The 26,537-nt window shown below is 43.9% G+C and overlaps 2 protein-coding genes across 9 annotated transcripts in view; both read right to left on the bottom strand.

Annotated features, from left to right (window-relative positions):
• Positions 1 to 3,954: 3,954 nt before the first annotated feature.
• Ndufab1 (NADH:ubiquinone oxidoreductase subunit AB1) lies at positions 3,955 to 13,313 on the bottom strand. Of its 3 annotated transcripts, none has more exons than XM_004855947.3 (5): positions 13,109 to 13,312; positions 8,979 to 9,101; positions 6,230 to 6,317; positions 4,797 to 4,896; positions 3,955 to 4,090 (listed from the first exon to the last, which is right to left on the bottom strand). In XM_004855947.3, exons 1-4 carry the CDS (start codon positions 13,274 to 13,276, stop codon positions 4,805 to 4,807), a joined length of 471 nt encoding a protein of 156 aa, XP_004856004.1. In that variant the 5' UTR covers positions 13,277 to 13,312; the 3' UTR covers positions 3,955 to 4,090; positions 4,797 to 4,804. The 3 variants fall into 3 exon arrangements, with proteins under 3 accessions (XP_004856004.1, XP_004856005.1, XP_021092983.1); XM_004855948.4 differs by having other exon boundaries at positions 13,121 to 13,312; XM_021237324.2 differs by lacking the exon at positions 4,797 to 4,896 and having other exon boundaries at positions 13,109 to 13,313.
• Positions 13,314 to 16,855: 3,542 nt separating this feature from the next.
• Palb2 (partner and localizer of BRCA2) overlaps positions 16,856 to 26,537 on the bottom strand; it is a 28,315-nt gene continuing 18,633 nt past the window's right edge. For 3 of the 6 annotated variants that reach the window (XM_087208859.1, XM_004855949.3, XM_013076452.3), the window contains 6 exons: positions 26,120 to 26,205; positions 25,687 to 25,848; positions 24,307 to 24,423; positions 22,555 to 22,642; positions 19,320 to 19,468; positions 16,856 to 17,347 (listed from right to left, as the gene is read on the bottom strand). In XM_087208859.1, the coding sequence (XP_087064985.1) occupies positions 17,137 to 17,347; positions 19,320 to 19,468; positions 22,555 to 22,642; positions 24,307 to 24,423; positions 25,687 to 25,848; positions 26,120 to 26,205 (813 nt within the window). In that variant the 3' untranslated portion in view covers positions 16,856 to 17,136. Of the gene's footprint in view, positions 17,348 to 17,448; positions 19,469 to 22,497; positions 22,643 to 24,225; positions 24,424 to 25,686; positions 25,849 to 26,119; positions 26,206 to 26,537 lie in introns of those variants that run through there. The other 3 variants (XR_002386565.2, XM_004855950.3, XR_002386566.2) reach the window with 3 other exon arrangements.

Below are 26,537 nucleotides of genomic sequence, written 5' to 3'. Positions count from 1 at the left end.
CGCCAGGTACCTCGTGTACTTCACCGACCATTTAGCCTTCGCGGACATGTTTAATAAAGCACTGGAAACAGAGCTCTAGCTACAGGCTGCACAAACCCAGGAGGAGGGAGGGGGAAGATTATTACCCTAAAATGGGACCAGGATGGTATCCTTGGTGGTTGATAGTTTGTCCAAACTGGTTTTGACCCAGGACCACTCCCAGTAGACCCTTTCTTCTCATTCCCATATTTTTAATTTTTAACAATTTTAAAAATTATTTATTTTTTTTGGTACCGGGGATTGAACTCCGGACCTTGTGCTTGCGAGGCAGGCGACGGAACTACTGAGCTAAATCCCTGTCCCTGTCCATATTTTTTAAATGTTGCTGAAGGTTCTGGTCTCACTTCCCCTTCCCAGAAGGGAGATGGCTCAGCTTTTTTCCATTTTCCTAGGACTTCATGGTCCTGAAGCAACTCTGCTGGGCTCTCAAGGCTTGGGCTGTCACTTGGGAGAGGAGGGCAAGGTGGATCATGCCACCTGCTGTCCATCTGATGCCTCCTGAGGATCTTCTGTCTATTCACAGGGTACTTCTGGATTTTCCCCCAGTTCTGAGCAGTTCAGGGAGTTTAAAACTAACAGGATGATTGCGTCTCCTGAGATGGAGAATGAGGTAAACTCCAACACAAATGTGTCACCATACTGTTGGGAGACATCTGGTATTTTCTGCACTTTGGGAAACAGTTCTTTTTCTACACTGGAGACCCATCAGCCAGATGATAGTCATTAGGGCAAGAGGCCACATTTCTACCCACTCTTGCCTGGAGTTGTCCCGTTCCGGCTGGCCCTTGAGGAAGAATGCGATGCTTCTACCCAGGAGACCACTGCCTGAACGCTCACCTGCCTGCAGCTGGGAGTTCTGCCCCTCCCCTCAGACTTCTCTACCTTCTCAAACTGTTTTGGGTTTGTGTAGTTTACCAAGGCTACTTTTCTGAAGACTTGTTAGCCTTGCTTTTTCTCAACTTTTCGTACTGTCCTCCCCATATTACAACTCTGAATTTCAAGTTTCTTGCTTCTGTTTTTACCCTTAAACCTTTCATATTTCCCTTGTTTGGAAAATTTTCAGACTTGTAAAAAGCTATATATTTCACATAGGTGTAGGATTTTTTTTTTCCAGTACCAGGGATCGAACTTGGGACCTTGCGCTTGCAAAGCAGGCTGTGGAACCACTGAGCTACATCCTCGGCCCAGGTTTAGCAGTTGTTAAAACATTAGCCATCTTTGCTTTCTCTAGACATAACCGCTTCATTTTCTGGAAACATTTGACAGATACTGTGACACTTCACATATGGCTATTTTAGTGTGCATCTCCCAAGAAGGATGTTTTACCACAGTACCATGATCTTGCCTAAGAAAATTAGTATTCAGTCAGATCACCTAATAATATACAGGGCAAAATATATTTTAGAATTTTTTTTCTAGTTAATGATCCTGTTTAAATCTTGTCTTTTGTATCTTTATCCTTTTAACTTTTCTGTTGTTACCAGTCTTAGCTTTCTTCTCTCACCTTAGACAAGAATTTTACCCATGTGTGCGCACACGTGTACACACCCCCCCAGTGCTGGGGATTGAACCCAGGGCCTCACGCGCGCTAGGCAAGTGCAAGTGCTCTTCCACTCGCCACGTCCCTAGGCCCTCCCGTGTATCCACTCTTTGCACTGTGACCCCGTGTCTGCCCTTTGCAGACTGCTCTGCATGTCCTCTGCTCCTTGTGGCTGGGGTGTGTCGGAGCAGTGGCTCCAGAGAGCGCAGCAGTTTTCTCACCCAGTGATCACTGCTCCGCTTCTGCATCTGAGACTCCGACTCCAGGGCTCCACGCTGGAGGAACGTTCATGTGACAGGCAGAGGGACCTGGCCCGTGGTACTGGAATCCTGTGTCAGACTCAGTCCAGGACTCAAATCGGCCCGTTAAACACCGGGCCATTGACTCCTGGCTCTGCTTTGTTTTCTGTTGACTTAGAGCCTACCAGACTAGTAGCCCCAAAAGAAAGAACTATTTCTCCCTAAGAGTTCAAGTAAAAATCCCAGATGAGGCTTTTACTGGCCTGTTACTCCCACCTCCAAAAATATTTGGACATGATAATCTTCACTCATTGTAAGCCTGGGGTTTTCAGGTGAACACTCGAACTCACAATCCTCCTGCCTCAGCCTGAGTGCTGGGATTACAGGCATGTGCCACCACACCTGGCTTCTCATTTATTACCTATTTATAATTTAGAAAATAGGGGCCGGGGATGTAGCTCAGTGGTTCCGCTGCCTGCCTCATAAGCACAAGGACCCGAGTTTGATCCCTGGTACCAAAAACAAACAAATTTAGAAAATAGGGTAACAAAAATAAGCCCTGTGTACCTGTCATTACCATTTTGGTACAGGGCTGGGCATGGTGGCGCAGGCCTGTAACCCGAGCATGGGAGGCTGAGGCAGGTCAAGGCCCAGGCCAGCCTAAACTACACAGTGAGACCCTGTCTCAAAACAGAACAAAACAAAAGCAGCTGTAAAAGGAATAAGGAAACTCCTTATGCTCCACTTTAGATTTCCAGGGTATCTTGTTACATATTAAGGGGAAAAAAAGGACAGTGTAACAGTGAATGTCTTCTATTACCAAAAAGAAGGGAATGCATCTAAAGGCCAGGAATAACTCGGGTGACGGAGCAGGAACCAGCCCCACCGGCACCTCAGGAAGAGAAGTGGGCACGAGTGGGCCAATCCCAGGGCCGACTCCTGCCTTTCTGCCACTTCATCCTCTGCCACAGGGTCCTGCCCACGGAGGGGACTCAGCTCAGCCACTCGGCCTCAATGATACTACCCAGTACAGGCCCACAGTCCCCCGCTTAACAGCAGAATTCCAGTAAAAGGGGAGCAGTCATTTTATAACATGACTGTCAGGCTAAGTCTTACCCAAACCTAGGGGCCACCCAGAAGGTGGCAGCTGCGGGCTAGTGTGGTGCCTGTGATTATGTTAGACTGCTGGAAGAGCAAGCAGTGTCTTCGTGTCGTAGGGGTCTGGCTCCACATCCGTTTTGGTGTTGTGGCCCTAGTGCCTTTGGGCAGACTGGCTCCTGCTGCAGAGTTGGTCCTAGTCTGGGTACAAACAATTTGTATTAGAAAAACAAAACCAGAGGAAGGGGAGGAAAGGGGGGAAGTAAAAAGGATCAAAATGCGGTACAAGTATGTACCAGTTCCCCGCGGTGAATGTAGTTATGATTATCACCAACATACTGATAACGGGGAAAATACCTACAATAAAACAAAACAAACACCCCTAGGGAATATATGCGTGTTACCTACACAGCCCTAAGAACAGAAGAGGCAGAATCAATACTCACTGATGAGGGATACAATGCCAGGCTGACCTTCCAGAAGGAAAGAGAGCCTCCCAGCTTCCAAAAGTATTAATATAGAGCCGGGCGTGGTGCTGCACACTTATAATCCCAGCACTCGGGAGGCTGAGGCAGTGTGAGCACTGTGAGTTCAAGGCCAGCCTGGGCTACAACGGGAGACCCTGTCTCAATTAAAAAAAATGTAAAAAAGGAAAGGGATCCTTAGGTAAGAGATGAAAAACGACTGTCAGAGACTATTAGCTGGTCTCACCTGATAACTCAGTGGCCAATGGAATAAGAAGTTTTGATCATAAATACATTCATTCCATATACTGATGGCAGGGAGAGAGACTTACTCCAACTGCGTGGCTGGATAAGCTGAGTGGTTCTGAGATGTATGAATGAATACTAATGACAAATAAGATACTTTTTTATTTTTTGGTACCGGGGATCGAACTTGGGACCTTGCGCTTGCGAGGCAGGAGGCAGAACCACTGAGCTAAATCCCTGGCCCTCAGCTACATTTTTAAAATACTAAGCAGTTAACAGTACAGATAGGCACTTTATAAACATCACTGAAAAAGGATGAGAAAAAATGTTGGTTTTATCGATTTATTTTCAAAGGGCAAAACAAGACAACTTAAATACAAGTCCAAAAGAGTTGCTCTGTGTGATAAAATGCATTCTCGCTTCCAGTCTCCAGTATCACTGGAATCTTCCGTGAGGAAAGGAGTCTGCCAAGAACAGAATAAGTTCAGTGTTTGTCTGCCACATAGTGAGGGACTCTTAAGTGATACCTTTTAGATATTAGGTCCAGTGTAACTACATACATAGACACTATACGGTATTTTAATTAGTCTTCTCATTTGATTATTCTAGAGCCGAGTAACAGCCAGCGTTTACTGAGAGGCTTTTTCCACGAGGCAGCATAAGCAGCGCACATACACTGCTCAATTTACCTTCTCCAGAGCCCCCGCCAAGTCCCACCACCAGTGCCGTCTTACAGATGAGGAGACTGAGCAGAGCTAAGCAGCCTGCCCAGGTTCACCAGGCTGATGGCAAGCTGAGGACAAGCTTGGGCCTCTGACTCCAAAGGTGCTCCTACCATGAGGCCGCCCTGCCAGAGGAGAAGCCAGGCACCTCAACTTCCTGCACAGGGCCAGACCTAACATGGCTAGATAACAAGGAGGGCCTGTACTGTGTCACCTTTACTCGTAAGAGCTGACCTCAAGGAGTCCTTCCTGTTCCCAGGCCCATTTCAGAACAAAAATCACCAGCAGGGAGGCACCCTTCAAGTGGCAGATGCAGTAACTGGAAGCAGCCTGCATTTTATAATTAGTGAAAATGTGTCAAGCACTCCTATTTTTAACTTTTGCTTTATTGAAGAACCAGACTAGAATAATTCTATAGGAGAACACTTATGTAAATCAGATTATTTACCTGGTATTTTATTCATATACATCCTTCTTATCTGCAATGTAATCTACAATTTCTTGTGGACACATTAACTTTTCCGCATCTATATCAGGAATTTCAAACCCTAAATGAAAAAAATGTACAGCAACGTGTGAGTACAGAAAAAGCATACCCCTTAGACCAACAACACTGACACTTCGTGACACATACAGGTGTATCAGAAATAGCCAGCGATCTGGAATCTCATTTAGGTTGTGAGCCAGTTAGGGCTTTTTTCCTACACAAAATAGGAAATTCCTGCTTTTTAAGCATATAGCTCCCTGGCTGTATAGTACCAATATCTAATCCCACAGAACATTTTCATCCACCCTAAGAAGAAACCGGGCGGCCACTTACACTCACGACTCATGATGGCAAGCACTGGTCCAGTCTGTCACTATGGATTTAATTTTTTTTGGTGGTGGAACTGGGGATCAAACCCAGGACCCTCCCACTGAGCTACATCCCTAGCCCTTTCTATTTCTGTGGCACCATGCCTGGCTGGATTTGCCTCATGACCTTTCATATATATGGAATCATGCGACATGTCTTCTGAATCAGCTTCTTTCACTCAGCAAGTTCTCAAGGTTCATCCATGTTGTAATATGTACTGTATTTTATTCCTTTTTCTGGATGGTTGGGTTTTGAGAGTTACCATTTACTGAGTGGTTACTCTGGCTCAGTGTTATTTACCCATAAGCTTTCTAATTCTATGGCACTCCCAATCTTGAGCTTCCTACTCCGGTCACCCTCATTTTACAGCTGAGGAAACAGAACAGTTACTTGTTCAGGCTCACACAGGGCTAAGCCCAGCCAGACCTGGTTCTCTAACCGCGGGGCAGACAACATCCTCCATTTAGTCAGCATCATCTGTGAGGAATTTTAACTAAGTCAGGCCCTAAGGGTGGCACAAGTCCCTCTGCTCCCTATTCAAGCAGCTCACCCAGAAATAAACCAAGTCATTTTTTTATAAAGGTCTCATTTGCACAACAAATAGTGCCCAACAAAGACAGCTTGGAGCAGGCATTTAAGGCACTAAGGGAGACCAAGGGCAGAGGGCTGTATGTGTCCTCACACAACCTGTCATTTCTGCCTCGCTGCTGTCGCCAATTAGGGCAACATGAGGCGCTCTAGTGTCATCAGCATCTCTACAGGTGAGGCCTTTGTGCTTCATTCTGGAACCATCTGAAGAATCTAAGTCCCAGGCACCTCCGAGCATTTCCAGTCACCCATCCACAGTTCCATAGTGGGCCATCCCTAGCATTCACTTTCCCTGACAGGAAGTGGGTGGGGAAGTGCACGTTGCTGTTTCTATTAATGTCTGATTTCCTCTCAGACTCGCAGTATTCCTTTCAGTTTGATCCACCTTACTTAACAACCACGGTATGCAGAGGTAAGACTAAGCCTAGGTATGTTACCAAATTCATCTTCCATGGCCATGATAATCTCCACTTGGTCCAAACTGTCTAAGCCCAGGTCTTTCATAAAATGGGAATCTACCGAGAGCTGCAAGAAAGGAACACCAAACAAAATTTAGTACATGATGAAAGTATTTCCTTCCCAACATACCAGTGCTGTCCACTTATGCACCATATAGACTCGGGGCAGAGGGGCAGGGCTTGAGACAGGGGCTCACTATGTAGCCCAGACTGGCCTCAAACTTGCAAGGATCCTCCTGCCTCAGCCTCCTAAGTGCTGAGATTACAGGAGTGTGCCACCATGCCCAGCTAGAAGATTTCTTTTTAAAATACAGAAGCCTTAACTACCATTCTGTATTTAACCTATGCTGTTACGTGTGAGTGTGCTTTGTGTTACTTCATTCAACTTTGTTTTGAAGTGGTTAACACAGTAGCAAAACTAATGATGAAGGAATCCACGTCATAGCCTTCACTATGGTTTTTTTTGGTTTTTGAGACAGGCTCTCACTATGTAGTCCAGGCTGGGCTTGAACTCACTATGTAGCCCAGGCTGGCCTCAAACTTGCAGTGATCCTCCTGTCTCAGCCTCCAAGTGCTAGGATCACAGGTGTGTGTCAGCATGCTTGGCATTTTTTACTATGGTCTTTAATCACTGTCATACGTGACATCTAGGGGAGTTGTTTTCTTGATGCCTTACTGACAACTGAGACCCCACACCTTAGAGGTGGCATTTCTCTCCCTCCAAAGTAGCAGACTATGGGGCCCGGGATTTAGCTCAGTGGTAACGCTGCCTGCCTCGCAAGTGCAAGGTCCACAGTTCGATCCCTGGTACCAAAAAAAAAAAAAAATAGCAGACTAAAGTCAGATGTAGTGATGCATGCTCATCATCCCAGTACTCAGGAGGCTGAGACAGGAGACTGCCAAGTTCAAGGCCAGCCTGGACTACATAGTAAGTCCCTGTCTAAAAAAGAAAGAATAGTTGGCTGTTGTAGGGCTGGAGGGGTTGCTCAGTGGTGGAGGGCTTGCTTAGCACACGAGGCCCTGGAGTTATCCCCAGTGCTGCATTAAAAACAACAAAGACTACTGTAAGCTGCAGCCGGCAAAGTGTCTATGTCACTCTTCTTTCAACTTAGACCTGAAGATCACCAGGAAGGGCTGAGGGTGTAGCTCATGTCTACCAGGCAGGCGCAGGGCTCTGGGTTCAGTCCCCAATCGTGCCCCACTCAAATCACCAGGAAGAATTCTTTAAACCCCAAATCCAAAAACAAATCCTCTTTGCAAGGGACAGTGGCACATGCCTGTAATCCCGGTTACTTGGGAGGCCGAGGCAAGAGGGTCACAAGTTTGAGGCCAGCCTGAACAACTAACTCAGTGAGGTCCTGTCTTAAAAAATAAAAAGCGGGCCGGGGATTTAGCTCAGTGGTTCTGCCACCTGCCTTCCAAGTGCAAGGACCTGAGTTCGATCCCCAGGACCAAAAACAAAACAGTAAAAATAAAAAGGGCTGGGGCTGAGGATGTAGTGCAGTGGTAGACTGTACACCTGGGTTTGATTCCCAGTACCACAAAAAACCCAAAACAACAACAAAAAGAACAAAAACCCTATTCTATTTTTCATTTTGAGAGTCTCAGTAAATTGCCCAAGTAGGACTTAAATGTCAATTTTCCTGCCCCAGCCTCCCTCAGTGCTGGGATTATAGGTGTGTGCTGCTATACCTGGCTCAGGTTCAGTTATTAAGGAAGGCTTTTTTATTTGGTGACTAAATCACTCAGGCTGGTCTGGAATATTGGATCCTCCTCCCTAAGTCTGCCAATCATCTGTGATTAGAGGTGTGTGCTATCGTGTCTGGCTTAAAGAAGGAAACTTTATAGCCGGGCGTGGTAGAACATGACTATAATCCCTGCACTTAGGAGGCTGAGGCCAACTTGGGCTACATAGTGAATGGAAGGTCAGCCTGAGCACCCCAAGGAGACCCTATCGCAAAAAACAAAAGGGGGAACAAAGCTGGCTGTGGGGGCACACGCCTGTAATGCCAGTACGCAGGAGGCTGAGCCAGGAGGATCAACATGAGTTGAGGCCAGCCTGGGCTACATAGTGATTTCAAGGACAGCCTGAACTGCATAGCGAGGCCTTGTCTCAAAAAAAGGGAAACTTTTTAATGTACTATTTGATAAAAATCTTAAATTACCAAGTTAAAAAAGCAAGGGGCAGAACCAGTGCTTACAGTACACTAGCACTTGTGGGCTTTGTTGCTGGGGATCAAACCCAGGGCCTCTCAGATGCTAAGTGTCCGTTCTACAACTGACACCCTCAGCCCACATATGTCTATCTTGTGGGAGATACATATATAAATACCCATGTGTATGTGTACAGTGGTACCTCAGTTCAGAAACCTGATTCTTTTTACCATTCTGGTTGTAAACTGAGTTGGACGAGAACCAAATCAAATTCAATGGTTAAGTTCAATGTTGACCTTATGGGGAAATTTGATATGGTTCTTGTCCAATTTGGTTTTTGACCAGAATCATGGAGAGAATTGAGTTCATGGACCGAGGAACCACCGCACGTCCTTGCATGTGCATTTTCTCAGCACCGATACACCAGAATCTGGCAACACTGGCTGTCTCCTAGTGGGGAACCTGGTGGCTGGGAGCCAGGGAGACTTTTTAACTGAATATGCTTTTTTGCCCTTTGAATTTCACACCATGTGATTAAATACTCAAGAGAAACATTTAAACCACCTTCAGTTACCTTTTCTGGGTCAATCTTGTCATAAAGTTTCAAGACGTACAGCACACGGTCCTTGATTCCTTCTAATGTCAAAGGGGGCGCGTCACTATACTGGCGGCACAACTGTGGAAGGCTCCCTGGAACCTAGAGCAAGGGCAGGAAGGAAGCACTGTCTGTCATTGAACCCAGGATGCCTTTAAATAAATGCACAAGCCCACAGCTGCCTTTACAGAGCTTTCAGGGATGTACAGAGCTCACAGCATCTGGTTCTGACTGTGGCCGCCAGGACACACCAACCCACCACGTTGGGGGGTCACCAGTGTCAGAATGAGCTTCCTTCCCCTCAGAGCCGGGACTGGCCCCTCTGGCTTGGCTTTCAGGCTTTGGATATTTATCCTACTGAGTGAGACTACAGCCACTAAAATCATATAGGGGCAGGTGTGGTTGTGTATGCCTGTAATCCCAGCACTCAAGAGGCTGAGGCAGGAGGATCAATCCAAATTTGAGGCCAGCCTGGGCTACAGTGAGTTCAAGGGAGCCTGAATTACATGGCAAGAGCCTGTCTCAAAAAATCCTAAGTGGGGCCAGGGATTTAGCTCAGTGGTTCTGCCACCTGCCTCGCAAATGCAAGGACCCCGGTACCAAAAAAAAAAAAGAAAAGGGAAAAAGAAAAAGAAGACAGGATACAAATTTCAAGATTTGTAACATAACTTTAAAAAATAATATAAAGTGAATATAATCAACATAGAGAATAGCTTTGCTAGTGTAGCGGTTAGGAGTGATTTCTCCCTCTTTTTTTTTCTATTTATTCATTACATCCACATTTTCTGTGAAGACCATACGTCTACAAAGGGGTAAAAATATTATTGGAAGGATAAAAGAGAATAAATGAAGTGTCAATTCCTTTTTAGTAAGATTTCATACCTGGGTGAATAATTGCCCTCCCTCTTTACAGAAATCCTCGTTATCCAAAACATGTTAAAAATCAGAGCTGAGGGGCTGGGGATCTAGCTCAGTGGTTCCGCCGCCTGCCTCGCAAGCGCAAGGACCCGAGTTCGATCCCTGGTACCAAAACAAACAAAAAAATCAGAGCTGAGAGGCGGTGTTTTCAAAGGTGCAGTGGCGATCGATCCCTCAAGCCAGCTCCCAACACTGTTCTCTCCTCTGGTTCCACCACCTCTACTTGACACGCAGCCTTTTCTAACCCTAACCCTAGGTCCTGAGTTTGATCTCTGGTACAAAAAAAAAATAAGGCCTGGTGAGGGTGTGCTCGTTCCTGGCTGCCCTCACAGCCCACTAGGTGTCAGCATCATCCGAGCAGCACTGGCTGGTGCTCTGGGGCCAGATGAGCGCCATGTGAGTAGACTCCACCTGGAGTACATGGCCAGTGTGCAGTGAGCAGCTGCAGTGGGGCAGCACGAGGCAGGAAGGTGCTGTGCGCAAGTCAGACTCAGGAGCTTGCTGCTGGCTTTTACTAGCTGTTTGGAGTTGGGCAAGTTACTTAATCTTTGTATGCCTCAGTTTCTTTATCTATAAAATGGGGATAAAGAACAGTACTGGACTCAGAGGATTGCTGTACGGCATTGATGAGATGAGGTAAGGGGCTCTGAACACTGCTCAGCACAGGCATAACCAGTGCGATTTAGGGTCATCTCATAAACTGTGACGACGGCAGCCTGCCAGGGTGGCCCTGTGCTGTGGTGTAGCCCCAGAACGCTATGCCTTCCCTCTCAGTCTCTTCACGGCCCTGCCTTTCTGGTGCCTTTATTGATTCCTGATTAAGCACTGCCCTAAGCACTTTAACACATTCCTTAACTTTTACAGTAACCCTGTGAGACACACAGTACTTAGACAGATGTGGAAACTCAGGCAAAGAAAGGCTGTGTCTCCTACCTAGGTCCTCCACCGTGACCTCTCTTACTTATTTTTTTGGTACCAGGGATGGAACTCAGGACTCCACCATGACTTCTCAAGAGTCTTATTGTACCTTCCTGTTGGATCTCTGCTGTTAAAAAACAAAACAACAGTGACCCAAAACAACAATAGAGAATGAGCAAAAATACCTCCCCAACAGCCAGCAGAAGCTGTTTTTATAACTGTTCTTCCCCAAGACCTACAACTTGACAATGACATCAGTTGCCTCCCCAAGGCATCACAGAAGGCCCTGTTTGCAGGAAGAAAGACTGGCCCCTGGACTAGTAACTCAACTCAATCCATTTCCATTAGAATCCATCTCAGTCCGTGGGGTCCTCTGCCTGGGGCAACACAGGAAGCTAAGGAAATGTCTTCACAGGCCCTCTCCACAGCCTGCCTGCTGGAGAGCTCTGCCCAGTTATCTCAAACTCCACACATGTCCCTGAAACTCTTGCTCACTCTGCTCTTCCACCACCTTTGGCCTCAGCCAGAAACCTCAGGGCCAATCTCTGCCTTCCCCGTTTCTTGGCATCATGTTCACTCAGTCACCCAGCCTGGCTACCTGGGAAGAAAGGTCTCATTCATTCCTTCAACAAACCTTGCTTCTTGTTCACTTCCTGTAACCTCACCGAGAGAGAACATCTACAGTCTTCAACAGTTAGGCATATGGCTTGATACACCTGGCTCTCCATATCTTTGAGTGAACTTAGTCAAACCACTTTGAAATATAAATAAAATGGTTCCTCTGCTGTACATGTAAACCAGGCAAAGCTGGTAGAACATCTTCAAGCACCTTGCTATTCAAAGCATGGCCCAGGGACCAGCAGCAGATGTGAGAGCCCACCGGAAATGGAAATTCTCAGGCCCCTTCCCAGACCCACTGAATCAGAATCTGTTTTAACACGGACTGTCTCTATGCCTAACCAAGTCTGAGAATCAATGCTGTAAGAATAGAGACAATCACTTCACATTTTATCCTAATGTTGAAATCAGTCTCAGGACTCAAACACTCAGCAACTCTACCTACTGTCCTTTTAACCCCTAACCTTAAGGTGCGTATTATCTTTTCAGTAACAGGCAGTAGGACAGTGCCCTCTGAATTATATTAATCCATTACAGTGTCAGTGAATCTCAACACTGGCTACACAAAAGAGTCACTTCATTTTAGATTCTGATTGATTTAATCTGGGAATCTTCATTTTCTACTGTAGCAATGCAGTCATGACTGAAACCACCAGGAAGCCCAGGAGGTTGAAATTTAACCTAGTCTACCTATCTTCAGAGAATTGTTTTTGGTTTTTGTACTGGGGACTGAACTTAGTGCAGACACACTGGGTGGGCAGGCACTGGACCACTAAGCTGCATCTCCAGCACCTTCTATTTTGAGTCAAACTCTTACTAAACTGGCCAGGCAGGCCTTGAACTTGCTTCAGCCTGCCGAGTAACTGGTACACTGGTGTGCATCACCAAGCCTGGCTCAGACAGTTCTTAATCTTTGGTTGCACTTCTGAGTCACATGAGAACATAAAACACATTGCCACGCAGGGGCCTCATCCCAGGGGAGTAATTCAGCGGGAGGAGGGTCAAGGGATTTGTTATGCTGGTGATTTGTGCAGTGAGGGTTAAAAAATCATTGCTCACAAAGGGTTGCCGAGGCCGGGCCAGTGCCAGGAGCGTGGGGTTACAGCCGCACATAGGCTGCATCGGTAAGAAAGCTACATACTGTTTCCTATCCTTACTTCCAGAGGGCCCAAAACAGGTAAAAGGTGTCACAGGGAAAAAATAAAAGCCAAAAGCCAGGAAGAGAACTTTTCTGGAGAAGCCAAGTGGCTTCCTCTTTGCAGCTTATTAGTCTTCCGCTAGAAAGTGACCAAAGTATTTACCATTTTCAGTACAACTAGAGGCGATCGGTATTTTGACAGTCTACCACGCACACTAGATACTCTACCCGCACTGTCTCCTCTGAACCTCACTGCCACTCCACCACGTAGAAACCAGTACCCAATTCTGCCATCAGCCTGAAGCTCAGCCAAGCTACCAGGCTTGTCCAACGCCGCAATAGCTGTACAGCCAGCACTCGAATAATTCATCACCAGGTCACCGACCCTCACCTCTGGGGTTGGAGAGAGAGCTGAATCCCCCGAGTCACCCGTCTGCAGGTAAGGCAGCCCCGGTCGCCCCCCCCCCCCCCCCGCGACCTGACCCCTGCCAAGCCCGCCAAAGTCACCGCGAGTCACCTGTGCTCGCACCGAGGCCGGCTGCGTCGCCCCGGGCCTCGTCCAGATTCCCGCGGGACACAAAGCGGTGCTGAACGTCCGGGCCAGGGCCAGCGTGGGGACCCGAGGCGGCGGCGCGAAGGCCGAGGGCAGGCGGCGGACACAGACTGAAAGGACACGAGCCGCCATGGCTACGCCGACCCAGCATGCACAGCGCAGCAGCTGTGCGCTCAGGTTTCCCGTCCCGCAGGGCGCAGGCGACGAACAGAGCGGCGCTGTCCGGAGCCGCCGGCGATGGCGGCCCCTGGCGTCTCCCGGAGGAACTGCGCCCCGGAGGCCCGGTAGGCCCCAGGTTTAGAGGAGAAGGGCTGCTGGGTTCCAGGTGCACAGCAGGTCTCTCCTCCAAACCACCAATCCCTGACGCAAGGATTTACGTTTACTTCCGCTTTAAACGTTCCGAAGTACATTTATTTAGAAGTTTTGAGGCCAGAATCCTTATATAGATATTAAAATTTAACAGATTGAAGACAGTACCCAACTAGTATGTGAAAGAGTAAGACCTGATTTAAATACAACACTAAGACTAGTAGCTGGGCGCAGTGGTGCATGGCTGTAGCCACACCCCACTTGGGAGGCTGAGGCAGGAGGATCACTTGAGCCCAGGAGTTCCAGGCAAGCCTGGACAACACTGTGAGACCCCGTCTCAAAAAAACCCATTTTATATTTATATATACACATACCTAGTGTGTGTATATATACATATATGTATGTGTGAATGTAAAACCATGACTAATAAATGTAGGAAATACGGTAAAACAATATATATGTTTTAATATCTTCCTCCCTTGGCGTGAACCCCTAGGCCTTCACCCAGCCCATTTTTATTTTGAGACAAGGTCTCATGAAGTTGCACAGCATAGGCTCGAATTTGCAGTCCTCCTGGCGCAGCTTCCCAGACTGCTAGGATCACAGGACTGTGCTTGTGTGGCCCACTCCTGTTTTGAGATTTGAAAGTGTATATAGGTAGTAGTGAGTTTGCCTAGCAAGTTCAGGGCCCTGGGTTTGACCCCGGCACTAGTAAACAAGCAAACAAACTTGACAGTGAATGAATAATACACCCAACAAAAATGGGGTTGTGGTGGTGTAAGGAATTTAAGTACACTAATTTGCACACATCAGTGAAAAGCCTAAAATGCTGGGTGTGGTGGTGTACGCCTGTAATCCCAGCACTCAGGAGGCTGAAGCAGGAGGCTGGCCATGAGTTCCAGGCTAGCCTGGACTACATAATGAGTTCATGGCCAACCTGAACTACATAGGGAGACCCTGTCACACACACACACACAAAAGCCTAAAAGCATTGCTTTTCTTTCTTTTTTCTCCATTCCTGGGGCTGGAACTCAGGGCCTCCAGCAGGCCAGGCAAACACTCTACCACTGAGCCAAAGCCCTAGCAGAATATTGATTTAATCAAAACACACAGAACACTAACTGCGGCCTGTGTGAACAACTCAGTGATGCCTTCAGTTTTTTACCTTTGCTAAATCCAAGTAAAATCGAACACGACGCTTTTTTTCCTTTTTGGTGGTTCTAGGTGTTGAAACAAAGGGCCTTGTGCATGCTGAGCAAGTGCTCTACCACTGAACTACATTCTCACCCTTTATTTAATTTTATTTTGAGACAGGGTGTTGCTAAAATGCCCAGCCTGAGCTCAATCTTCCGATTTTCCTACCCCAGCAATCTCGAGGTGCAGGGGTTACAGGTATTCACCACCACACCTGCCTATTAGGATGCTTTTAACTTAAAACAGAATGCATAGAATGATCCCAATGTTGGAAATTATTTCTTTATAGCTTCATTTAAAAATTTAGTATCTGAGGCAGGCTTGATAGCACAGGCTTCAAACCTCAGCTGTTAGGGAGGCTGAGGTAGGAGGATGGTGTTTTTTTGTTTTAAAAATTAAAATTTTATCAGCACACGTTTGCAGTACTTGATTGCATCCCTCGTGGGGAGCTGGCACATGTAACACATCTTAATTCTTTTTAATCCCTTTCCCTCCCTCCTCTCCCACCTCCCTCCACGTCATTGTTCCCTTCACATAATGCAAAAGACCTATCTTGCTGTTTTCTATTATCTTTTACTTTGCTCTTTATTTATATTTTTGGGTTTCTCATACAAGAAAAACTATGCAATATCAAGCTTATGTGTCTGATTTATTTCACTTATTATGGTCTCTAAGTGCATCCATTTTCCTACAAATGACATAAATTTATCCTTTATGGCAGAGTACTCCATTGTGTATGTTTTTTGTGTGTGTGTATACATTTTAAAAAATCTATTCATCTGTTGATTGACACACAGTTCTAAGATTTAACTATTTTGAATTAGGCTGCTATAAATATGGGTTTGCACGTACCACTGTAATATGGTGTCTTTAACTCTTTCAGGAAGATACCTAGAAGGGGAATAGCTGGGTCAAATGGAATTTCTTGTTCTAGTTTCTTAAGCAATCTCCATACTGATTTCTATAATGGTTGTACTAGTTTACATTCACACCAACAATGTAGAAGGGTTCCTTACTCCCAATCCCTATAGCCTGGCCAGCATTTGTTATTATCTCATTTCTTGATAACCTTTTTTTCAAAGTAAGATGGCTTCAGTGATGTCTCAGTGGTTATTTTGGGGGTTTTTTTGTGTGTTTTCTTTTTTGGTTTTTGAGACAAGGTCTTGTTATGTAGCCTAGGCTGGCCTTGAACTCACTGAGGGATCTGCCTCAGCCTCTCCAGTGTTGGGGTTATAGGCGTGTGCCACCACACCCAGCTCCACACAGCGGTCTCTTTATCTGGTGCCTACTTCTGAGTTTTTGCTGTTTGTTCAATAGTTACTGAACTGGAATTTCTGCTTAGCTCGCCCCAGAAGCCTTCTGTCTATAGTGTGCTGGCAAACAAAGTATCCCTCCCCTGAAGTTAGGAACAGTGGGTACAGAATTAACACAGGGGAGAGAGCTAAGGCCAAAGGTTAATAATGAAGAGAGCAAAAATCACTATAGCAAATATAAAAAAAGGATCTTTTAAAAATCTATTCTAGGCCAGGTGTGGTGGTGCACACCATGATCCCAGCACTTGGGAGGCAGAGGCAGGAGGATCACTGCAAGTTTGAAGACAGCCTGAACTACATAGTGAGACCTTGACTCAGAAAAAGAAAAATAAATTCTAAAAAATTTCTCTCAAATTTTTTAAGCAAAAGTAAAGATGATGGACTTAGTAATGCTATATTATTGACTCAAAAGTGGTTCTGGGGCCGGGGATTTAGCTCAGTGGTTCCGGCGCCTGCCTCAAAGTGCAAGGTCCTGAGTTCGATCCCCTGTACCAAAAAAAAAAGAAAAGTGGGCTGGGGATTTAGCTCAGTGGTTCCAGTGCCTGCCTTGTAAGCGCAAGGACCCAAGTTCAATCCCCAGTACCAAAAAAAAAAAAAAAAAAAGTGGTTCTAGTGCTAATAACGGCGCTGGTAATAAGGATGCATGTGAAAATGAACAAAAACAACAGTATTTCTAAATTAGGGTATTTTAATAGGTTATTGTATCATTTTTAGTATATATGTGAGAATAAAGTAATACAAATAGCATATAGAATATACTACATAGCAGTATACTAAGTTAACTGAAATGTGCTTACTATGCAAACATTATTAAGTAAATATTCTAGTTGTACAGTAATTGTTTTTGAAAATAATCTGAATAGAATGGGAAAAAAAGGATATGTCAAGCAGAATGTATCAAAATAAATATTTATTGACATTTGAAGCTTTACACACACCTTTAAAAGCAAATGTACAAATGTGGGGAATTACAAAAATCAACCTAAAGCCTTTACCCTTCAAGTAAGTATAAATAAATACTCAAGACCAGCAGTACCACCATCAGAATAAAAAAAATGAGTCTGCCTGGGTGCATACAAGTAATGATTTTAAATATCAAATATTCCCCTTTACAGCTACAACTCCAAAAAGTACCAAGAGGCCAACTATATCCCGACAACTGTTCTCCTCTTAACTTCAGGAGTAGCGGTATATAAATATATTGCCATCTTTTTGTCCAGCCAGCACATGAGAATCTGTACCTGACCATTTTACAAAAGACCAGCTTTGGGCAGAGCTGGGAGGAAGGAGAACAGTGCAGTGGCCTAGGAGTAAGTCCCAAATGGCAATTGTTCCCGAAGTCAAGACTGCTGCCGCAAAGTGATCTTTCACGTCCCCTTCTAGGAACCTGACACCAAGTAGAAAGAAGACAATTCAGATTTGTTAAAAAAAAAAAAAAAGGCAAAACCATGCTCCCCAAAGTGTTGCATAGGACCAAATTCTCCGTACCTGTGAATGCCAATATTGACAACCGTGCAGGACTGCTGGCTTGTGTTGCAGTTCTGGACATAATCACAAGCCTCTCCCCTGCCTGTCTTTGACTCCTCTTGCAGCTGGCTCAGCAACTCTCCCGAGCCAACTCAGCCTCCCTCAGGGGCTCCGCTTACTGCTCTTTCCCCTGGGTTCCATCCTCAGGTCAGAGCTCAGTCACTGCCGTGGACAGATCACACCTGCCAGTGCTATGAAGATGCACATACACGAACTTCCTGTCTCTCTTTATATTATCTGTTCTTGTCTTCATAGAACTTCTCACTATTAGATTGTCTGATTTTTCTATTTGGTGGGAACCCCCCCCCAAAAAAAATGTAAATACCATGAAGCAGAAACCTGGTTGCCTTTTAAAAACAAGAACAGTGCAGTCAACTGTCTGGGTTACAAGAGCTGTGTGACACTGGGCAAGTAAATCTCCTCAGCAAAATAGGCATGATGATATGAGTACTTCTTACAATACCTATATAATAGCTCCTACTACTGTTCACTGTGTGAAGACAGTGAGAAATTCCCATCTACAAAGGAGATGGACAGACACTGGATTTGCCCTGTCTTGATTCTGGATTTCCCACTTCCAGAACTGTTAGAAATAAATGCCTGTTATTTGTAAGCTACCTACTTTCTGGTGTTTTCTTCAGCCAGATGGACTGAGATGGTTTTTACGGTTTTGGCACCAAACAGGCATTCAGGGTTTAAAAAGTGACAAAATAAATACTTCATCAAGTAGCTATCTTTATCCTCCATTTCTAAACCAATGACTTAGAAATGACAAAGAAAGCAAGTTCATCTCGGTGTGGTGATGCACACCTCTAATCCCAGCACTCAGGAGGCTGAGGCAGGAGTATCACTGGATGTTCAGGGCCAGCCTGAACTACATAGCAATACCTTGTCTCAAAAAAAACAAAAAATGAAAGCAAGTTTAAAGTGTAGGCACAGAGTGCAGATGTTCTGATGTTCTTGATAAGAATATTTACAGAAGTACTCTGCCTGGCTAAGTACATAGGGAGAGAAAATGTCTTTTAAAACAAGCAAGTGTTGCACAAGGTCCAAAGAAACATGCATTGTAACCGTGAAGGTTCCTTATCCTTTTGAGTTATTAAAGCTAGACTTTGTGATCTTGATTTATTTTGGTATTTTCAATCCTTGCTGTTAATTTCAAACATTAATAAAAGCAGCCCTTAGGACTTACACATTCAGATGGTTCTTGATTGACCTAATAATACCAGTACTTCTCCAAAGTTCTATACAGCTCAGAAAACTCTTGGTATCCCAAGAGTTATGTTACTGAAATTGGTCAAGAAATAAAGAACAACTGCCTATACCATGGGCTCAGTCAGATTTCAAGGCAAAGATGCTTTCCTAAAGTGCCTTTCCAAGTTCCTTAGTTTGGGTCTCTGGACAGAACATGTACTGCAGACTTGTGTAGAGAACATTCACTGCTCTGTGTGTATTCAAAACATCTTCCTATGGGAAAAAACAAGGCTTGAATACACATAAGAAACATATCTAACCCTGGGCCGGGGATTTAGCTCAGTGGTTCTGGTGCCTGCCTTGCAAGCACAAGATCCCGAGTTTGATCCCTGGTACCAAAAAAAAAAAAAAAAAAAAGAAACATATCTAACCCTAAATGGCCAGGAATCAGGACATAGGGCATCTGGGGTTTGACTGAAATCTATGAAACATCACCCTACTTCTTAACATTCTTATTAGGATCTCTATTTTTCATGCTTTCCATTTATCAGAATGACACAAAATACCTAGTTTATGTATTTGCACAGTGCCTTCCAACATGCCACACCCACTGATCGATGGCAGTCACACACACTTGCCTTCCAGCCTGCCCTGGTGGAAGACAGTACAGCATCACACCCATGTTCAGGGTCGTTTTAGGGTTCATCACAATCAGCTGAAACACAGGGCTGCCCGAGGACTCAGTCTCTTTGGCGCAAGGATGACTCAGGACAACAAACAGGAGCCCCTAATTTAGGAGACAGATAACCAAATAGACCATCAAAATTATGTTTCACAGAGATAAAACCAAGGAAAAACAGGAACGATCAATCTACTCAATACCCAAGATTTACTCATGGGCTCCAATTTCCTTTTCAGGAACTACTGAGCTATCACCAGGCTGGACTCCCAGTTCCTCCATCTCGGGCTTTGTTTCCAGCCAGTCTCACACAGCACAGCCGGGCTGACCCATCAGTTCCCACTGCACATACTGCGCCTCATGACATCCATTGGGGAAATGTCGGCACAGGCAAAGAGGTCATATAAACGCGCGGGCAGTCCTCAAGTTAGAATGGTCATTTTTAAGTTGGTTTTTGAAAATTCAGAACGTATTTTCCCATTAAAAACAATCTTGTAAATGGAGACTGGATTCTTAGGCTAGCCAACAATGCCCTATTTAAAACCTACACTTCTTTCTACTAAGAGTGACAAAAAAAAGATACCATCAACTATGGTTTGGTTTCTATGGTACAATGTGTCAAAGATCCCTCCCAGTGTTAGCATAGGTTATAGTAACATATGTACTTGTATGAATTGTGTACGTGTATGAATACGTATGTATATAGACATACACTGAAAGCAGTTTTCTTTGGGAATAATTAAATTAAACTACAGATCCTTTTTAGAATTAGTAGCATTCACTTTCTAATTTTTTTTTTTGGTACTGGGGATCGAACTCGGGACCTTGCACTTCCAAGGCAGGCAGTGGCACCACTGAGCTAAATCCCCGGCCCTTTCTAATTTTTTTTTTAGACAGGGTCTTGCTATGCAGTTCAAGTTGCCTTAAACTCACTACAGAACCGAGGCTGGCCTTGAACTCACAGCAATCCTCCTGCCACAGCTGAGATTAGAGGCATGTGAAACCATGCTGGGCTTCACTTTCTAATTTATAGATTTGTAGAACTACTAAATTTTTAAATAAAAATAAATTACTTTTTTCTTTCCATGATGATGGGGATTGAACTCAGAGCCTTGCACATACACTTAACATCTCTCACCTAGTTTTTAGACAGGGTCTCATTATGTAGCTCACACTAGCATCAAACATGATTCTCCCGCCTCGGCCTTCAGAATAGCTGGGATTATAAGTATGTACCATTGCACTTGGTGAAAATGAATTAATTTTGTATTTAGAAAATAACTGAGAATTTTAAAATGTTAAATGCCATACATTCATTTAATAAAGGATTGAAAAACTACAGTCCAAAGGGCAATTCCGGCCTAACATTTATTTTTGTATGGCCCATGAGCTAAGAATGTTTTTCACATTTGAAATGGTTGGAAAAAGAAAATCAGAAAATGAATACTACTTTGTAGATCCCCAGCAATGTGAAACAAACACAAAAACCTATTTTGTGACATGAAAATGATATGAAATTCAAATTCTACTGTCCATAAACTGAATTAGAATGCAGCCACATCCATTTATTTACATATTGTCTAAGGGTGATTTTGTGCCGTGACGGAAGAGCACATTATTCACAGCAGAGAATGTATCTTCAGTGGACCAGAAAATATCTCCTACCTGTCCTTTACAGAGAGAGTATGCCAGTCTCTGGGAAGCAACAGTGCAGGAAGGCACTACTGTGTGGGGATGAGACTCAGCTGCAGGGCACCTGTGTTACTTAGCGTATGCAAGGCCCTGGTTCAACCCCAGCACTGCAGAGTAGATAAAGAGCAGCAACAAGAAACTATTTCTGAAGGTTAAGTGGGGGACTGTTACTATCTAAACATTTCTGTTGAATGTTTTAATATCAAATAAATATTAATATCGTGATACAAAAGATAAAACTAAATTCACATTAACTAAATTCTACAAATTCAATTCCTTTTTATTTAAAGGATGAAAACAACTACACCCCAAACTGTGAGGGGTGGGCATGGAGGTCTGTAATCCCAGCACTCTAGGAGGCTGAGGCAGGAAGAGTAAAAGTTTGAGCACAGCATGGGCAAAAGACTGTTTCAAAATTTTTTTAAAAATTTAAGAAAGGACTGGGGATATAGTCAGCCCCAAGGCCCTGGTTCAACCTCCAGAACTACATTAAAAATATTTTTTGAGGGGCCGGGGATTTAGCTCAGTGGTTCTGCCGCCTGCTGCGCAAGTGCAAGGACCCAAGTTCGATCCCCATACCAAAAAAAAAAAAAGATTATGAGACAGATTTCCTAAAATCATACAACTTTTGTGTTTAATTCCACAGCTCCCCCTAGGCTAGGAAAGATGCAGCCTTGTATTCAGAATCTCTGAGTGCTGAGGCTCTCAGGGGAACACTGATATCAGGCAAGTCAGTCTACTCAGCAGGAGCTGTTACTAGGGTCTCTGCTCACCGCTTCCAATTTGGACACTCAAGAGACAAAGAAGGAAAAAACCCCAAAACCAGATTTGGACACTCATGTAGCTAGCCTTCACTCCTGGACAACTACCTTTAACCAGCTCAGATGTCAAAACTGGAAGGCAGACTGGGTCTATTAACACCGTGCTTAGCTGAGAACACTGTCCTAAAAGAAACCAGGTCTGGGACTGTTTAATCACCTTCAGAGCATCATTCACATCATAAACCACTGACAGCAATGTGGCTGGGAATCAAGCCGGGTAAAAGGCGTACTTCTTAGCACAGACTCATAGCTGCCAGTATGTGTTTAAACGCCTTTCAGTCACTCGGCCCCCATTTTTTTTTTTAATGGTAGGCTTATATCTTTATTTAGTCAGACAACATTTCTGTGTCCTTATTGAGAATTTACGCTTTGGACTTGAAGTCTTTCTTTTTTGTTTTTACAAATCTGGCTGAATATTCCTTAAACTATGGACATTTTCAAAAAAGAAGTGCTGAACAGCATGTTTTAGGAAAGCTGCCTCATGATCAATCCATATATTATTTTTCTTAGCAAAACATTTATTTACAGCCCAAAATTTGATAAACAATAACTTATTCTAATCTATACACTTGAAAAAATAAGCAACAAGGAAGGTTTGCTAATTACTACAGTCAGTGTTCTCACCAGGGAGTCCAAAAATCACACCAAGTGAACACAAAGTGGCTTCACATCATCGCTCACCATTTCAGAGTAGGCTTTGTGACACACTGTAGCTTGGTAAGAATCATCAATGCGTATCTTTTTCAGGAGTTGCCCAGTTTTTAAATTCCTTAGACAAAAAAAAAAAAGGCTGATCACATTCTCCCAGCAAACTGGCTTTCACAGAATACTCGTTTATCACAGCATCCTTTAGGGGATGACTAAGCTAAGAATGAAGGGAAAAGTACTTCAGCTTTGCTAATAACAGATTAGCTACCAGTAGAGCTATAGGTTAAGAGTTTAATTTAACAGCTTAGCCTTAGAATGAATCTGTTATGCTCCCAGTGATAAATGTTTCCAAATTCCTTGAGAAAAGGTTTTCCATTATTTCTCTCTTTATTTGTGGTAACAAGATTGAGCCCAGGGCCTTCACTGATCCACACCCTGAGATCCCCCTCCTCCTTTTCTTTTGGAGACAGGTTCTAAGTTGCTAACTTCTCCAAGCTGGACTCAAACTTGAGATCCTCCTGCCTCAGCCTTCCAGAGTGTTGGGATTACAGGCATGCATCATAATGCCTGGCCTATTTTTTATTTTGAGACAGGGATAGAGATCTCCCTTGTAGACAGAAAAGAGGTGCCAACTTTGGTGTTCCTATCACAAATTTGTTTATTAATCTGGTTCCTATAATATGTGTGTATACATACTAATTTTAGATTGAATCTTAGATACAATATATTGCAAAAATTATATTCTGCTAGGTTTCTCTGAAGAATATCAATTTTATTTATTTGTTCTAGTAAACCATTAACTTCAATGAATTAAAACTTCAAATGCTAAAATTCCAGTTCAGTTCTTTCAGCTTCACTTTGGCTGCGTGAAGTCTGCCCAGTGTGATGCCGTCTAAGGGCTCAGCCAGATATTTAGGGAATGGTTTTAGGGTTCTTTATTTGGGTTTCTCCTTTTGGGACTTTTCTCTCTCACTTTCTAGCTGCTGTGGCCATGCTGAACTCTGTCCTTTGGTCCTTTAATCCAGCAGGATAGGGTTTTTGTTAGCCCTTTAGTCATCCTGTGATCAGACTGAGGCCTTCCCCTGGCTGAAAGCCATAAGAATGAGAAATTTGCTCAGTTCCATTTTGTCCTCTTCCTCTTTTTGGAGCGGGGTGGGGGGAACGGGGATGGACACACACAGGCGGAGGGGACGCGGAGGGGACAGGAACACTGTGAATTGAACGCAGAGCCTTGTGTATCGTAAGCAAGTACTCTACCAATGCGTTATGTCCCCAGCTCTTTTTTATTTTTGAAATAGGGTCTCACTAAATTGCCCAGGGTGGCCTTGAATTTACAATCTTTCTGCCTCAACCTCCAGACCACATAGCTGGGATCATAGGTGTGCGCCACCATGCCTGGCTCCATTTCCTTCTTCTAGATGCAGAAACCCCTCCGTTATCTTTCTTCTTTTTCTTGCTCTCTGGTATCTTCAGAGAGTTACTTTTTTATATTTTGTCTACACCTTGTGGTTATTAGAAACAGGGAGGTTCATCTGATGGATGCTCCTCAGCCATTAAGCAGAAACGGAAACAACTATGCATTTCTGACAATAAAATTCCATTTATACTAAAATAATCTACTCAGACTGATCTTTTTTGCAAGCATATAGCATCTGACAGTAAAAGATAAAATAATCACCATCACACGTGTATATATCCTCTTACCTAATAGTCGCAATCCTGTAAAAGTAGAGGCGTGTCCTCACATACAGACGAGGAAACTGAGGGCCCAGAGGGAAAGCTTACCAGATAGTAACATTGTTCATGGCAGTGGTACCAAGCAGAGCTTCCTGCATCCCTTGGACCTCAGCAAAAGTTAGTATAGTTTCTTTGGGGGGCATCAAAAATTGTTTTTCCTTGGTCCTGTATTTAAAACAGTAGTTTAAAATTTTTTAAAATTAAAAATCAGTACTTGTACCAAAGCAGTTACTAAGTAGCTATTCTACACATCATTGAACTACACATAACAAAAATTAACCTAATAACCCCCCCCCCCCCATTTTTTTGTTTTGGTACCGGTGTTTGAACTTGGGACCTTGTGCTTGTGAGGAAAAAAATTTAAAACAGAAAATACATATTCTAAACTTTCTACAACTGAATGCATACTTCTTTCATATTATTTACTTGAATATACAGCAAGTACCTCAGATTTATCACATCCGATATTAACCTCAGAAACTTTCTCTTTAAATCTCATTTCTAAACTAGTGTAGCTCAGTGGTACAGTGCCTGACCAGCAAGCACGAGACCATGGGTTTGATTGTTGGTACCAAAAAAAGAAAAAAAAAAACCCTTCATTTCTTAGCCAGGTGTGGTAGCACATGCTTGTAATCCCAGCACTCTGGGAGGTTGGGTCAGGAGAATCCCAAGTTTGAGGCCAGCCTGGGCAAGTCAGCAACATTTTCAAAATGAAAAATAAAAAAGGACTGGGGATGTAGCTCAATGCAAAGGCTTTGGGTTCCAATCCCTAGTTCCGCCAGAAAAGCCCAACCAAACCAAACCGAAGGTCTCTGCCCTCTGTGTCATTAGGAAACAGAGATAAGCAATAATAATAAAAGCAGTCTGCAGGTGCAGCTCAGTAGTACAGCACATGCTAAGCATGCGTGAGGGGCAGGATTCAAATAAATGAACAAACAAATAGTAACAGGGATATGGTACATAGAGAAGATGCTCTGAGCTCAGTTTTCTACATGCTGAACTGGAGGTGTCCATAAGATGGCTAATACACAGCACACAGGTCTGGGGTTCAAGGAAGAGCACAGAGCTAAAAACGTCCTACCGCAAGTAGCCAGCACCTAATGTTCGATGAAGCCACAGCCAGCACATATGTTGAATGAGGAAGGGTCTGAGGCCCTGAGGTTCTTCTAATGTTTAAGGAAGGCACACACAGATTTCAAAGAAGATTAAGAACAAATTGCATGTGCCGAGCCTCTCCACTCTGTTGATTTTTCCCTGCCATGACTGGCTTCCACCTCTCTAACCTGCTTCTTGAGTGCAACCTACTGCTAAGGTGTGCTGTGCTCCACCTACAGACAGAAAAGCAAGATCCTGGCAATGCACCTCCTCTGAACTTGTAGTAACCTGCTTCTTCACCTCATAGTCAAAACCGGCCAGTGCTTCTCTTACCCTCCATCGTCCGCAAAGGTCACGACTTCTACTTGTTGGTCACAAAGGGTCCCACTGCTGCTCACAAGCCTCCTCTCTGTCAGGCCAAGCACAGCTTTTATATTTCCAGACTTCAGTAGCTTTTGCTTTTCATTTTTATCATCAGAGGAACAAAGTAATGTCCTAAAGCAAATAAAAAGAAAATGGAGAGGAGTTGGGAGCAAGCCTTTGATAGTATACTAAGTGCACGTTTTAAATGGAAACATCAATCAAGGGTGTCAGTTTATTTTTTGGTGTTGTTATTATTAAATAAATCTCTTTTAGACCTAAATTCAGATTCATTCAAGGCTCAAGCCTAGGTTATAACCTGAACTCAAAATAAGCCAACAAAGATAAAGGAAAGTTAAAAAAAAAAAAGAAAAAAGAAAGAAATCCCTCCTTAGAAATTACATACCTGATTTCTCTGATTTCCAAATTTCCCAAAGCTACAAACACAAGATTACAAACATCAGGCACTGGAACTATCTGTAATACAGGAACCTATATAAACAAAACAGATGTAAGTAATATTGGGTTGTTTCATTTTAAATTAATTTAAAATTATCACATTCATGTTCTCTCTGTACTAGGATGGTTTCTAACATTTGTACAAATGTGAGAAGGTTCAGAAAGTATTTTTTTTATTTTTTGGCACCAGGGATCGAGCTCGGGACCTTGTGCTTGCAAGGCAGACGGCGGAACCACTGAGCTAAATCCCCAGCCCGAAAGTATTTTTTTTAAAATAAGATGTAGATGCAAAGAGGTTATATGCATAAATATTTAGTTAGTACTTATTTTGAATTTATAAAATAAGCTCTTCCTAGCAATGAACT

Source organism: Heterocephalus glaber, unplaced genomic scaffold (genome assembly GCF_053883595.1).
Source record: "Heterocephalus glaber isolate CG9 unplaced genomic scaffold, H.glaber_assembly_v1.0 deba00000943, whole genome shotgun sequence".
NCBI classification, from domain to species: Eukaryota; Metazoa; Chordata; class Mammalia; order Rodentia; family Bathyergidae; genus Heterocephalus; species Heterocephalus glaber.
The sequence above is the reverse complement of the archived record's forward strand: the minus strand, read 5'-3'. Positions and strand labels throughout refer to the sequence as shown.